This window comes from Leptinotarsa decemlineata, unplaced genomic scaffold (assembly GCF_025532065.1).
Source record: "Leptinotarsa decemlineata unplaced genomic scaffold, Ldec_3_MD MMD2_P_RNA_scaffold_4, whole genome shotgun sequence".
Lineage (NCBI taxonomy): Eukaryota > Metazoa > Arthropoda > Insecta > Coleoptera > Chrysomelidae > Leptinotarsa > Leptinotarsa decemlineata.
In genome coordinates this window covers 2,351,789-2,368,182 of record NW_027412531.1, presented here as the reverse complement: position 1 = coordinate 2,368,182, position 16,394 = coordinate 2,351,789, and the positions used below count along the sequence as shown (strand labels likewise).

Below are 16,394 nucleotides of genomic sequence, written 5' to 3'. Positions count from 1 at the left end.
ATTAATTTCATCTGGGTTTAGAGATGTTTTAACAGATGCACTTTTTTGTTTACCACTGAGCTCATTCACAATAACCCAACTCTCTTTGCACATGTTGTTAGAGTTAGCTATACGACCTTCATAATAAAGATGTTTAGCAGTCCTTATCGCTTTTTTAAAAATGCGTCTGTACTTGTTGAAATACGATATAAAAGTTTCATTATTTCTTGCATATTTTCTTATATAGTGCAGGGACCTCAAGTTTCTACTGGCTATCTTTATACCCTTAGTGATCCATGGCTTTCTCGATTTGGTCTTAGAAGGAGTCAAGGGAAATGAAATATCAAAAATTCTTTTGAGACTTGAATGGATATGGTCAATGGGTCACTACTTTGAAAAATTAGATTAAAAAAAAATCAATGGGCTTACCAATCAAACTAGGGTGCTTAGTATTTTGATGTCGAATCAGTAAAGAAGGCTTCATGGATTGGTTCGAAAGTGTTTCAAGACATACAACACATTGAGGAATATGAATGTCACTGGTTCACTAAAAAACCGTACTGTAAGTAGCTTTTATCGTATTTACGATTGGCCGGCAATTTAGGTTTTTTGGCACAATCCTTTGAAGTAGAAGAGGACATCAGAAATCGTTTCATAGTTCAGTTTTCTTATACGAAATCAGAATTAGTAATTACAACACCCACAACAATCCTGTGATGCCAAGTGAAAGTAAAAGACAATCCTTTTAAAGACCCATAGGTAAAAAATGAAACCCTTTGTTTACCAATTGTACTATCTGTGGATTTCTAGGTAAAATTCCTAAAGCTTTTTATTGTTTTATTACCTAGGAATTATAAATTCCAATGTAATAGAAAAACAAAGATGTCAGGTCATTCACTTGGTTATGAGTATTTAGTTTTTCTAGCGACCCGTGAGTCATGTTTGCTATTGCTCACATCACTCACGCCTACCACCTGAAACGTTACCGCGTATCACTGGTGGTACGCGTACCACCGGTTGGGAACCCCTGATACATATAATACTGTCCTTATTTATACCATAGATACCTCTGCTATGTACCTATGTCTCAATTGTCTTCAATGAATTTTAGGTGTGCTATGTGTTCCTTATATCTTGTTTCAATAGATCTTTTAGATCTTTAGTGAGTATATGTGTATATATATATATATATATATATATATATATATATATATATATATATATATATATATATATATATATTTTAATGTTTTTATCATCTGACAATTCTTTCCTGTTTTGTATTTATAACCAATTAATATAGAATAAATTAGGGACAACTGTTTTTATTTCTATTCTACTGTATTGTTAAAATATTTTATAGTAACATGACTGTACCTATATATACATTAAGTACATCCACTTTTAACATCCGACAATCCATGTTGGTTTGCATAATTTTAATTTCATTTAATTATCATGACTTCCTGCTCATTTTAAGCAGTTAGGATTTATGTACTATTATATTTAGGAGCTTTGTCAATAAGAATTCTATTCTTCAGATAATAAAGCATGCTTTCATTTGATTTAGTCTGTCCATAATATTTTGTATCGCAGTCCTCATTTGATTGTAAGGACTGCGATGCAAAATATTATAGACAGACTTGAAGATCTATTAAAATAAGATATAAGGAACACTTAGTACACGAGAAGTGAAACTTCACTTACACCTACTTCTTACATTAATTATATTGTGTAGAAATCCTGTGAATGAAATCTGATTCGATCCCATACGAATGTTTGGAATATAAACGGAATAGAGAAAAATGTTTCTCATAAAATCCAGCGTTTATATAAAAGTATTTGTTTCGAAAGTATTTTTCTTTCGTGCAATTCAATGTTTGCATGAAAATAGCTGTTTTGGGAGAGCTTTTACCTCCAGTTTGTGTCTGAAACTGACTTCTGCATGAGAAGGCCAAAAACTTTCACAAAAATTAATCTCTCCTGAAAAAATACCCTTTCAATTTAAATTACTATTATTATATTTAGGTACGCGGTTACAAAAATATGTATGAATATATGCTTCACATGCAAATATTAAATTGTAAACATCAGAAGTAAATCTGCAAGCTCATCTCACTTTTATACGAACAGAATAGTAGAATATGGCAGTCTAATGAGGTTTGAATTATATGCTGTTTCACTCTTAAACACAATATGATTCTCGAGGGAAAACAAGTATATAATTAAAAAAAAAAAAAACTGATATGGACCTACCTTGATAGTATGAACAAAAACTGGAGCATTTTTTTCTTTATACTGATTCCTCAAGTATACTAAGAAACTGCAAGGAAACATTCCATATAATCTCAGAAATAAGGCATATAAGGCCACCTGCATATGAATAAGTTGATCTTCCACAATTTTCCCAGGATTACAATTCCAACAGGCCAAACGGCTGAAAAAGTTAAATTTCTTCATAAGTCAAAGTACTTTGGATTATATTTATGATTGGTATAATATGTTAAGAGTATGATATTATATACAGGGTGTAACTAAATAAGTGTAAAACATTCAAGGAGGTGATTCCTCATCGAAAAAAAGATAGGATCTTTCATATAAAGAAATTTCATTGGAGCATCCCTTGTTGAGATACAGCCTCTTAAAGGGGGTATACATAAAATTTGTATAACAATTTTTTTCACAAGCACTAAAAAAGTTACAATATTGAAATTGATCTGACGTTTTGTACTACCAAAAAGACACTTAGCCAGAAATTTATTTGGTTTACCCCATGGTTGTAAGGGGTGGAAAACCCAACCCCTAAAATTTATTTCCAATGTAACTTTTTGTCTTATTATTTGTTTACTATTTAAAAATTTATTTCCGATAGCCTGTTTCATTCTTAACAAAAAATGTCTCTTGGGTTTTTTGCCCAAAATAAACCAGTTCGCAGCAAAAAATTATTTTAGGAACAACTACAGAGATACATTGTCATGAATTCAAAAATATGAAACTAATCTATCTAGTAGGTCGCTATTAGTGATAGTGACAATTAAATTGGTATGATGCTGTCAGTTTGTGAATTTTCGAAATTGAATTGATACTATATAACTGTGTGTTATTGTTCTGTTCTTAATTTGTTACTTTAATAATTCACTTGTTATTAAAATGGCATACACAAATGAGGAAATGGCTGATATTCATTATGTTTAAGATCTGTCGCAGGGGAATGAGTTAGCAGCTTCTAGAAGATATGCTGAAATGTATCCTCAACGGCAGCATCCTTCACATAGAATATTTGTTCGACTTCATCAACGATTACAAGAATATGGTTCATTCGACAAAAAAACGCAGGATTGTGGTCGCCATCAAGAAGTACGAACACCACAGCTTGAGGAAGCAGTACTTAATTTGATTGAACAACCTACTACCAGTACTAGAAGAAATTATTTCTTTATGGTTTCAGAGGGCCAACCCTCGAATGGTTCAGCTCTTTTCTATCTGACAGAAATCAAATTGTCAAGGTAGGAAATAAAACATCCAGTCTCTCCAAATTATGCCGTGGAGTTCCTCAAGGATCTGTTCTAGGTCCTATCTTATTTCTCCTATATGCGAATGATCTTCCTAACATCAATATTGATGGTAAAATTACACTATTTGCAGATGACACCACTTTATTGTGGCGTGGAAAGGATTTGGTTTCCTTGAAGAGTACCATTAAAGCTGATTTAGAAAAAATTAAGTATTGGTGTGACTCAAACTCACTATGTTTTAACTTCAGCAAAACTAGCATTCTATCATTTAAATTTGTGCACGGAAATTTCTGCCTTCAAACTCATATGATAGAAAATAAACAATCTGCTAAATTCTTGGGAATTTGGATTGATAACTTTCTGAAATTTGAAGATCATATAAAATATCTGAACAAAAAACTTTCATCTAGCTGTTATGCCATTAGAGTTATCACTAAAGAACTGGGAGCAACTGCTGGTAAAACTGCGTACGACGCTTTAATCGAATCTCACTTGAGATATGGTGTCGCCTTCTGGGGGTTTTGTAGCAAACAGTTACTACAATCTGTTTTCGTTTTGCAAAAAAGAGCAGTGAAATTCATCTATAAAGCCAATATTAGGGACCATTGCAACCCCTATTTATCAATAATAAATTACTGACTGTACACTGCATTTTTATCTTGGAAACAGTAAGTCTCATATTTAAAAGAAGAGAATGCTATAGATCAGAAAATACCTACTTTACCCGTCAAATTCACGACATACCTCTGCCTAATCCAATAACAACGTTAACAAAATGTTTTGTTTGAGAGTCGGAAGATTTTCAACCATTTACCTACCGAAATGAAAAGTATAGTGAACTACAAGGTATTCCGTAACCGTGTAAAAGAACTTTTGCTCTTAAAAGCGTATTACAGCTTGGTCGAATATTTTGAAGACAGGCTTTGAGAACAGCTTCTGATTTAGGTTTTATTTTTTGAACTTTTTACAGTCGATCCCCGGATCTCAATCCTCTTGATTACTCTATTTGGGGCCATTTACATCATTTGGTTTATTGTACTCCTGTTCGCGATGTAGAGGACTTAAGAAACCGCATCATCGATGCGTGCCGGGTAATCAGAGAGACTCCAGGAATATTTGAGCGAATACGTGGCTCATGCGTAATGTCTGAAGGTAGACATATTGAACATTTACTATGATTTCTACATGTTGTGTGTTTTGTTATTAATAAATTAGTTCTGTTTATTACCCTTTAATCGTTTAATGCAGGTATTGACTACAAAATAACAATAAATCCAGTTCGCATTTATGACAATGTATCTCTGTAGTTGTTCGTAAAATAATTTTTTGCTGCGAACTGGTTTCTTTTGGGCAAAAAACCCAGAAGACATTTTTTGTTTAGAATGAAACAGGCTATCGGAAATAATTTTTTAAATGGTTAGCAAATAATAAGACAAAAATTTACATCGGAAATAAATTTTAGGGGTTGCGTTTTCCACCCCTCACAACCATGGGGTAAACCAAATAAATTACTGGCTGAGTGTCTTTTTGGTAGTACAAAACGTCAGGCTAATTTCAATATTGTAACTTTTTCAGTGCTTCAGTAAATGTTTTACACTTATTCAGTTACACCCTGTATATATTACTATATTTTAAAAATTATTACCTGAAGATGTCAAAGATGTCTTTTAAATATTGTCCCATTACAGATGGTATCATAGGCAACAATACAATTAAAACAAGAAGGGCACTTATTAATGGTAAAAGCTCCACTTCATTCTGAAAAAAAGTACAAAAAAATATTGAGTAGTGAAATTGTTTTAAATGAAATTTCATAACTGACATTTTAATTAGCAGTAAACAGAAAAAAATTACGATTTTACAGTTTCAGTTGATAAAAGAAAACCAATACATCGATATTTATTACATACTTTGAAAGAAAATTTAATTTCGATTTTTGGGTAAAATTAATCGATCTCATCAACATGAGACCTGCATTAGTTAGTAACTGTTTCACAATCCGCTAAGTTTGTCCCAATTTCACCATTGTTTTGATTTGAAGAACTGGCCCTAGGGCTCTCTACGAGCTGTTCTAATGTTGAAACTCTTTGCTGAAGTGATTTGTTTAAATCTAGGATTTGTTCAATTTTCAATAATCTCTGTTCAATTAGCTTATTCGACTCTATGAATTGTTCAATTCTAAGGATCCTCAGTTCCAATGTGACTAACTTCCCACTGAGATGTGATGTATGGTCCTGGATTTCTTGCTCAATATTATTGAGTCTCTGATTAATCTGTGGTATGTTATTAATTCTACATAAAGGACAGTGGAACAACGTTATTCTGGTTGTAATTATAACTGAACGAACCTCCGAAGATGATATCCCAGTACAGGATTTGCAAACCATTCTTTTGAACTGGTCACGGGGGTAACCAAACAATTCTGTTTTGCTGTCTTTCAAAACACAAGACTCATTACATTTATAACAAACCCCAGCCATGATAAATGCCTAATTTTGCTGGACTATGACAAATGTTTATAGTGTTTTTGATGTTATTTCTATCACTTTCACCTTCTCACTTTGTTTTTTATGTGGTAAGTTGTTTCAATTTGTGATACTTTAGATGAAAAATGCGAACTTGTTTTTGATGTGATCACAAAAGTAATATTTTCAGATGACTGCTTGCAATTCAACTCACAGTTTGAAAGCAAATACGAAATTTGAATAACTTTTTAACACCGTTATTCAATAAAAACAAATATCACACTGTTTATCAACTTAACTATATTACTGACGATTCTCGACCAAAATGGTTTTTTTATGGGGGTTTATCAAATGGATTGTCTACCAAACTCCTTCGACATCTATAGAAGACATGAAACGAAGAATCACTAGAGCTTTCAGGGAAATTTCAGAGGATATGCTGAACGTGTAGATAATTCGTTTAAAAAAAGACTGACATTATGCGTGGCAGACAATGGTCGCCATTTTGAACATCTTTTGGAATCCTCTATTCAATAAAAAATGCAGGCGTTATTGTTCATATTGAAAACAATTTGAATAAGTGAACGTAAATAAATGAATTTTTTGTACTTATAACAATTAATAAAACTGGGTATAATTTGTAAAATATCAGTTTTTCGTATAGTACACCTGTGATAAAAAGTGAAGTGAAATGTTGAAACATTTCATACAAATGAAAAAGTGCAGGGTGTTCCATTAGAAAAAGTTTAAATATGTCAGAAAATGAATGAAACTTGACCGGTTTTACCAAACACCCTATATATTAGGTTCGTTCCAACCTTGAGTCACAAACAGATTTCCAACTGTTTGTAAATCGTTGACAACGCGCATGTCTGGTAAATATTGGTTTCTGATTAATTTGAAATTTCTGATTGGAACAGCTGATAGTTCAACTGAAGTTTGGCATGGAATTTCAACATAACCTTTAAAAATAATTTGGGAAAGAAAGTTTTTGGCTTTCTACTACTCCATCTTAATACAAAAAAAGGGGATGAGGGAATCTTCCAAAGAAAGGAAGGAAGTAATCAATTTGAAAATAAGTAACTCTATACATGGATGTGTAGATCATGCAAAGAAGTAACTTTCAGACACAAACTGAAAGAATGTCCTCCTGAAACAGCTACTTTCATATAAACATTGAATTATACGAAAGAAAAAAAAATTCTTTCGAAACAAATACTTCTGTATGAACACTGAATTATACAGAAGATACTTTTCTCTACTCAGTTTGTATTTCAAACATTCCACAACGAATGTCACTCCTAAAAATATAACTCCTTCAATTCTTTAAAAATAAATCTATTCAAGTGTATTTCTGGAGAGTAAAAGAAGGTTGCAGTATTTTATATCTCTATTCTATTTACTTATCAACATGGAACTGGGAGGTCACCGCAATAATTAATTTGTGTGATTAAAGATGTTCATATTATAGGTTCACTTAAAGAATTCCCAATTTTTCCTGCGCCAGCAAATACATAATTTATTTCATAACAATTTTTGCAGGTTATGTTGTTTGTACGTTGCATGAACAGAAAACAGAAACAGTAATACGGAATACGCATGCGTCAGATTGATGGTTAGAAGATAATCCTCAAACCATTCTGATAGATTTCGAACAGGTTTGAATCTTGGATGGAACAGAAAACTGATAGTTTACTAATGGTTGGAAACTCACGATGGAACGCAATCACATTACTGCGCAGAATCCTGACTGTCAGAAACTGTTTCTGACGCTGGTTGGAACGAACCTAATGTTTCTGAAAGTTGAGATTCCAGTAATTATCATAATGATATTGACTAACTATTCCTAAAAAAAATCCATTTAATTGCTGTAGACATGCGGGTGATGAATTGAAAAATATTGTCTGCAAAATAGGTTTTTCTGGAATAACTTGGCAATGCCGGAATGGAAATTGGAAAACAAAAATTCCTTAGAGAGCTCAAAAAAAAAAAAGGAATCGAATGACGTATTCATGTACTGGGTGTTCCATTTAAAAAAATTTAACTTTAGTTGAATTACCCAGTATGCGAGAAAATACTTTTATAAGATAGTATTTATCAATATGACTGCAAAAAAAATCGAGCAATTCGAAAAATTGTTTTTCCTGATAGCAACGGACCGAGGGAATCTTGTTGAGTCACCCTGTATATGAACTTTATCTTTTTTGAATGCTGATTTTCCCGTGTGAGGACACCTGTTAACACCCATCGGCCGCGTCACCGGGAAGCAGATTGGAAGCGGTTTATACAGTGGACTGTCCTGCGAACTTTTCAAAATATTGATAAGGTGCAACTTACCTTCAGTAATTTCAGTAAATCTTTCAGGAGACAATGTTCTTGAAGTTTATAAAGCCACGTGGGCTGTCTACGAGCGACATAACCAAAAAGAGTGAGAGCCTGAACTTTAGTATCTATTTTTGAGCCTCTCATAGAATCTGATAATCTGAAAAAATAAAGTCAGCTTTACGATGAAAAATACTTCGAAACAAATAGCCCACCGATCAAATAAATAGTTGTGATGGGGTTCATTGATATTAACCAGTATCTCCATCGCACGTTCTGATCTTGAGTTTAAATAATATTCGAAAAGTCCGTTTAACAGCCATGATTCATTAACTGTAAAAAAAAATAAAATAAATTATCATCAATACTGGATACGTTTTGGAAAAAAATAGTTCAACTCTACAAAAATCTCCTAACTAATGTTTTTTTTCTGACCCAACTATACAATATCTAATAAATTGTAATTACAAATGCAGAAAGTAGCGTATGCTAAATTATATAGATGGATAGATAGATATTTATTTGCTCCGGTTACATATAATGTACAAATATAAACTCCGAGGAGTATGGAACATGTCAGTAATAAATAACAAATAAAAGTTTTGCATAAACATCTAATATTGTCACACACTTAGTTGTAAGACAATACAAAAACATTAAATCAGGCATATATATACAGGCTGATTCACGGTGGATGGCACATTAGACGTTTCTGGTGAACCAGACAACGGATCACTTTGAAAATTTAATGGAGGGCATATTCGGACATTCTCTAGCCAACTAAAATATTTTCGACAATGCGGTGTTGCCGCTTCTATTAGAAAGCAGTAGCAACTTTGATTTTTCAAATGGAACACTCTGTATATAATATTATTTTTGGAATCTCCAACAATTGCCCGACAACTTTTCTTGATATTTCCCTATACCTATCTGTTACCGTTTTCGAAATGAAAATTAATTTCAATTTTTTTCTTCGAAAATCATGACTTCTAAAAATGCCGATATCTTTTAGTTAAGAAGTACTATGATATCGAAATTTGGTTTGGAGTTAAGTGATACTTGGACACTTCCCACACGTCAGCCTAATCTCCGTTACTTCAATACAGGGTGGTAAAAAAATGCAGTTTTTTCGTTTGCTTGAAAAAGTTGCTGAAATTTGATTATTTTAAATGGAACACCCTGTATATTATTGAAAATTCGGAAAGCTGCTGAAATTTGCTTTCTTTCTATGTATATCATATTTATACCTAACTAGTCAAGTTTCGGACTTATGAACATTTATTTGTGAAAATGTCCCTTCAGAATGGTATTTCCATTCGGTATTTGGTAAGCAGGCCATGATTACTATTTGACAGTAGCGTTGTGACATTCTCCTAATAATATCGACATTTTCGTCACTTCAGAAGTTGCAAATACCTTCAAAACGATGGAACAAAACTATTTAAACGAAGTTCTTATGAATTTGTTTATTATTTTTGGACAGTGTGACAAAATTATCAGCAGAACATGTAGAAAGTTCAATGAAATGTATCCGAATCTACCGCCAATGAACCTCAAGAAATTTATACGAATTCAGAACAATTTCCATATGTTTGGATAAACTTTAAAAAAGCACCAAGAAACTTGAAATTGGAAATATTGATATGAATAATTATAAAAAAGTAAAACAATCATGTGGAATATTTCAAAATATGTTCGAATCGCTGGACGTTCACTTCCAAGCACTTTAAAATGCGGGTGTTGACTGCTTTCGTGGTGGCAGATCTGATTCCATTGGTATCCAAATCTTCAAATGTTTGGGCAATCCTTTCTAACAATTCATCTCTCGAACGCACGGGTATTTTGTAAACTTTTTCTTTAAACATTCCCCACAAATAAAAATCTAATGGATTAAGATCGGGTGATCTCGCTGGCCAATTCCATGGTCCCAAGCGCCTCATCCACCGATCGTCAAATAGTCTATCCAGTTCTGCGCTCACTTCTCTTGTGCAATGTGCAGGAGCTCCGTCTAGTTGGTACCAACAGTTTCGATAATCTTCGAGTGGCAGATTATCCACGAAACTGTCTACAGTATTCTCCAAAATATTCAGGTAGCTTCTGGATGTTAATGACTCCTCGTATATCACGTACCTCAATTTGTTGTCCATCAACATGCAGAAGACATTAAAACTAAATTTTTCTTGAAATCCGGCTTCTTTTGTGACGTGAGGATTTTCACTGGACCAATAATGACGATTTTTTCTATTGAAAATCCCTTCTCTCGAAAATTTCGATTCATCAGTCCTAATAATTTTATTTAAAAGAAAGTGGATTTTCTTGAATGTGTGTCAACAACATTTCACAAAATTCTACTCTCTGTTGAGGATCTTGAAGCTTCATTGCTTGAATTTTGGTGAATTTATAATCATGCATTTTATGTCTTCGCAAGATTCTTTGAACCGATGAATATTTTATACCCAAATCTTCTTCAGCACTTCTTATCGATGACTCGGGAAATGCGTGAAAATATGCTAAGACATTAATCTGGTTGTCTTCGAAAGTTACGGGTCGAGGCAAGTTTCTTGGTGCTTTTAAAGTTGATCCAAATGCATTGAAATTGTTCTGAATTCATATAAATTTCTTGAGGTTCATTTGCGGTAGATTCGGATACATTTCATTGAACTTTCTACATGTTCTGCTGATAATTTTGTCACACTGTCCAAAAATAATAAACAAATTCATAAGAACTTCGTTTGAATAGTTTTGTTCCATCGTTTTGAAGGTATTTGCAACTTCTGAAGTGACGAAAATGTCGATATTATTAGGAGAATGTCACAACGCTACTGTCAAATAGTAATCATGGCCTGCTTACCAAATACCGAATGGAAATACCATTTTGAAGGGACATTTTCACAAATAAATGTTCATAAGTCCGAAACTTGACTAGTTAGGTATAGGTATGATATACATAGAAAGAAAGCAAATTTCAGCAGCTTTCCGAATTTTCAATAATATACAGGGTGTTCCATTTAAAATAATCAAATTTCAGCAACTTTTTCAAGCAAACGAAAAAACTGTATTTTTTTACCACCCTGTATTGAAGTAACGGAGATTAGGCTGACGTGTGGGAAGTGTCCAAGTATCACCTAACTCCAAACCAAATTTCGATATCATAGTACTTCTTAACTAAAAGATATCGGCATTTTTAGAAGTCATGATTTTCGAATAAAAAAATTGAAATTAACTTTTATTTCGAAAACGGTAACAGATAGGTATAGGGAAATAACAAGAAAAGTTGTCGGGCAATTGTTGGAGATTCCAAAAATAATATTATATACAGAGTGTTCCATTTGAAAAATCAAAGTTGCTACTGCTTTCTAATAGAAGCGGCAACACCGCATTGTCGAAAATATTTTAGTTGGCTAGAGAATGTCCGAATATGCCCTCCATTAAATTTTCAAAGTGATTCATTGTCTGGTTCACCAGAAACGTCTAATGTGCCATCCACCGTGAATCACCCTGTATATATATATATATATATATATATATATATATATATATATATATATATATATATATATATATATATATATATATATATATAAATAACATTCACATAGTTAGCACACTTTGCTTTCTGAATGAAAACAAAATAATAAGTGATTGCCAGTTTGGTTTCCAAAAGCAAAAAAACACTTCCGATGCCATACTTTCATTTCTTTACAATGTTTATTCCAACATAAATAAGAGAGAAACACCCAAGAAATAGCCAAAGCATTTGATTGCGTGAATCATAAAATTCTTTTACGGAAACTCTGTAGATACGGTATAACTGGAACAAGTCTTAAGTGGTTTGAGTCATACTTAGCAGTTCGCATCCAGATGGTCAAAACCACTTCATACTCCAATGAAGGTAAAGTTACTTGCGGCTTCCCACAAGGTTCAGTACTGGGACCACTTTCATTCTTAATTAACATTAATACCCTTTCGTTTATTAACATCCAAGGAAAATTTACTTTATTTGCTGATGATACCACAATTTTATGGCATGCTCCCAACAACAAAATGAATAAAAATGTTCATCACTATGGCACTAGAACAAAAAATAGATTTCATGTGCCATACGCAAGACTAAGAATAACTTCATTTGCACCAGAATACATTGGAATAAAAATATTCGACAAACTGCCCGATCATTTAAGTGAAGAACATAATTATGTGATGTTTAAGAGAAATTTAAAGAGTTTTCTAATTGAACAATGTTTTTATTCATTGAATGAATTTTTTAGATTAGATAAGTAGGGTATTATTTTAGTTTTAAGGTGTTGTTTCAACTTGTATGTTTCTAATACTCTGTTTTTATCTTTATTTTTATTTCTTTTATTAACTATTCCTATACAATGTATATTGTCTACACGGAAATAAAGTATTATTATTATCATTAACCATACGTTGTATGAAGTTATTGAGAATGACATCACGAAAATGAAACACTGGTTTGACTTAAATCTCTTGAGCTTGAATTTATCAAAAACAAAAGTAGTGTCCTATCTTTGCCAGATTCCAGCCGTACATCTAAATAATATTCAAATTGACAACGTACCAACTTATAAATTCCTTGGGTTGTTCATTGACAATAATTTAAAATTCAACAAACATGTTGATATATTGAAATCCAAGCTCTCCTTTGGATGTATGCAATACGAGTAACTGCATTTGTGCTCGGATCTGCAGTAGCTAGAATGGTTTATCATTCCCTTTTTGAATCCCATCTTTGTTATGGTATTTGCTTTTGGGGTGTGTGTTCTACCACATGCCTTCAATCAGTATTACTGATTAAAAAAACGTGCATGACGATGCATATGCAAAGCCAAGCCTAGGGACTCTTGTTGGTCTTTTTTTGTCTCTAACAGAATCCTAACTGTGGTCTCCTTATTTATATTTGAGACAATCTGCCTCTCTTTAAAAATAGGAACATGTTTAACAACTTGGACGAGCCAATGTATCAAACCAGGCAAAGATTCAGCTTCAAATTACCGCTGCCTTCTTCGACCCAAGTTAAAGATTCCATTATTTACAACAACGGTCTCAAAATGTTCAATTACCTTCCTCAAGCTATAAGAATCATAAATGACCTTAGCGCTCTTGAAAAAGAGTTGAAAGACTTGCTTTCTGTGAGACCTTATTATAGCTTAGCAGAATTCTATGATGGTCATTTTAATTGAGTATGACTAACTGCAATATCTACGGTATTTTATTGATTTCATTCAATTTAGTTTAAATTGATTTATTTCATTTTATTGACCATGTTCTTATCAAATCAAATCAAATCAAAATATACTTTATTGTCCGAAGATTTGCATCTTATTGACAAAGTCCAAGAAATACAATGTTGATATAAAAAAAGTACTAAAAAAGTATAAATGTAAACATAAAAAAGTTCCAAAAATGTATAAATGTAAATATAAAAAAAAATTCTAAAAATGTATAGATAAAATACCACCATGTATAAAGTGATGGTACAATAGTAGTAAAAATATTAGTAATATATTATTAAAAGGATTCGCTAAGATATTCTTCCAAACTATAATAGGGTCTATCCACAAGGAGGTTCTTCACCGCCTTTTTGAAATGAACGTTGCTTAAATTTGCCGATCTCATTTCTAATGGTAAATGATTGAACAATTTACCACCATTGTAGTATATGGAATCCTTGATTAAATTCGAAGTTGGGATGGGAAGCCTAAAGGTATAATTGCTATTGCGTGTAGCATAAGGAGTAGAAGCAAAGTTGAGCTTCGATTTATGTTTATAAATAAGGCAAACTGTCTCTAAGATAAAAAGTGCGATGACTGTTTGGCAGTGAACAAATTTCTGCACGATTCTCTGGGTTTACCTTTACAGAGACATCTTAGTGCCCTCTTCTGTAATATTAATACAGAAGAGAGGAGGGATGAGTTGCATGCTCCCCAAAAAGGTATTCCATAACGTAGTCGAGATTCAACAAGTGCATGGTAAACGGTCTTTGCGACATGGAAACCCAACTCATTTGAAACCACTCTAACTGCATAACATCCTGAGGAGATCTTACTCTTCAGTTGTTTAATATGCTCATCAAAATTCGAGAAATTTTGTGTTTAATTTATTTTGTAATACGTTAGCGTCTATTGAAATGTCATCAAGCGAACATTTGAATGATATTATATTTGTTTTGGATGCATTTAGAGAGAGTAAATTTGCATCGCACCAGCTCTTCACCTTCTTCAAGTCGGATGATATTATTTTAATTAGCTCCATTGAGTTTTTTTCTTTCCACAATATTGTAGTATCATCCGCGAATAGAGTGAAACTACCAGATATGTTAATCATAGATATGTCATTCATATATAACAGAAACAGAATAGGGCCTAACACAGAACCCTGTGGTACACCAGATTCAATGGCCCTGTTCTTCGAGAGTTCCGTTGTCCTCACCATTTGACTCCGACCTGAAAGGTACGATTCGAACCAAGTGTTCGTTACACCTCTGCATCCATATTTATGAAGTTTTTTTAATAAAATGTTATGATTAACGCAATCGAACGCCTTTGAAATATCGCAAAAAATTGCGGCGGCTACTTCACCAGCATTCAATTCAGAGTAAATTTCATAAAAAAAAGAGAAGATAGCATCATTTGTATCTTTTTCCTCTTGAAACCCAAACTGGTTTTTGCTTATAATACAGTGCAGTTTTAAGAATTCATCTAAACGTACTTTGACTAATTTCTCAATAATTTTTGCTAAAGTCGGTATTAAGGAGATAGGACGCAGATTGGAGGGATTATCTAAATCACCACCTTTATGTAGTGGAATGACAACGGAAGTCTTCAGGGAAGAAGGAAATGAGCCAGTCCTGAATGAGGTATTAATAAGGGCGACCAAAGTTTCTAGAGCATTGAGTGGTAAATTCAAGAGAATCTTAACGGAAATATCATCATATCCGGCCGTGTTTTTATTTTTAATGTCATGAAGTGTTTTGAACAATTCATTAAGGTCAGTGTCATATAAAATAAGACTATCATGAATTTTTATACTTTCTAAGTTGATCAATGGATCATATGGAGCATGAATTGTGTTACTCAACTGTTCAGCAATAGAACAGTAGAACTCATTTATTATATTAGGATTAAGTGACAGTTCAGAGTTTTTCTTTTTTGTTTTACCTCTTATATCACTTATAATTGACCAAGTTTCTTTAATTTTATTCTTCGATTTCCCCATTCTGTTGCCGTAATATATTCTCTTAGCTAGACTGATAGTGGATCGATATACTTTTTTGTAATCATTGAAATAGTTCCAGAAAAATGTTTCATTTGTGAATTTTCTGATATAATGCAGTGAGCGCAGGTTTCTAGAGGATGTTTTCAGTCCTTTTGTCACCCATGGCTTTTTACATTTATTTTTAATTATTTGTTCTGGAAACGACTTATTGAACACATCAGACAATGCACTGTGGAATGATAAAAAGGGGTCACATTCAGAGAGTATGCTCACCCAGTCTATTTCAAGGCAGTTTTGATAGAACCTATCATAGTTTGAACGACTGAACAATCTACCATACTTATGTATGGTTTGTTTTTTTGTTGATTTTAACAGAATAGAACATATCACTGCTTCATGATCAGATAATCCGGATGGAATAACTGTGCATGAAACATTTTGCTTGTCAATATTGCTACAGACATAGTCGATGCAGGATGCAGAAAATCGAGAGATGCGAGTATCCGTATCAACGTGCATACTCAAGTCAAATGATAAAAGTAAGTTCTTCAGTGACTCATGAACCAGAGAATCACAGTCATTGTAATTGATATTGAAATCACCTGTTACGATTATCGAACTATTAGGTTACTGTTATTTACATGTCTCTTTTCAGTTCATGTTATCACTTAGTTTTAGTGATTTTACTTTTGTGATTTTATTTATATGTTATTTATATTTCCCACAAGGCTTTGTCAATAAAAATTCATTCTTCAGACAATGAAGTATATGTGAATTGAATACTATCATTTGGGAATTCCTGCAATCTATTATGTGTTTTTCTACAAGGTAGTTTTTCAAACGACATTTCATTGTTGAAATTCGAAGATTTCTT

The 16,394-nt window shown here is 32.8% G+C and overlaps 1 protein-coding gene across 3 annotated transcripts in view; it reads right to left on the bottom strand.

Annotated features, from left to right (window-relative positions):
* Tsc1 (tuberous sclerosis 1 protein hamartin) overlaps nucleotides 1–16,394 on the bottom strand; it is a 135,633-nt gene that overhangs the window by 117,009 nt on the left and 2,230 nt on the right. For all 3 annotated transcript variants that reach the window (XM_074186658.1, XM_074186660.1, XM_074186659.1), the window contains exons 3-6: nucleotides 8,497–8,614; nucleotides 8,297–8,441; nucleotides 5,140–5,252; nucleotides 2,236–2,416 (exon numbers count right to left, since the gene is read on the bottom strand). In XM_074186658.1, coding sequence (XP_074042759.1) covers nucleotides 2,236–2,416; nucleotides 5,140–5,252; nucleotides 8,297–8,441; nucleotides 8,497–8,614 — 557 coding nt within the window. The remainder of the gene's footprint in view (nucleotides 1–2,235; nucleotides 2,417–5,139; nucleotides 5,253–8,296; nucleotides 8,442–8,496; nucleotides 8,615–16,394) is intronic.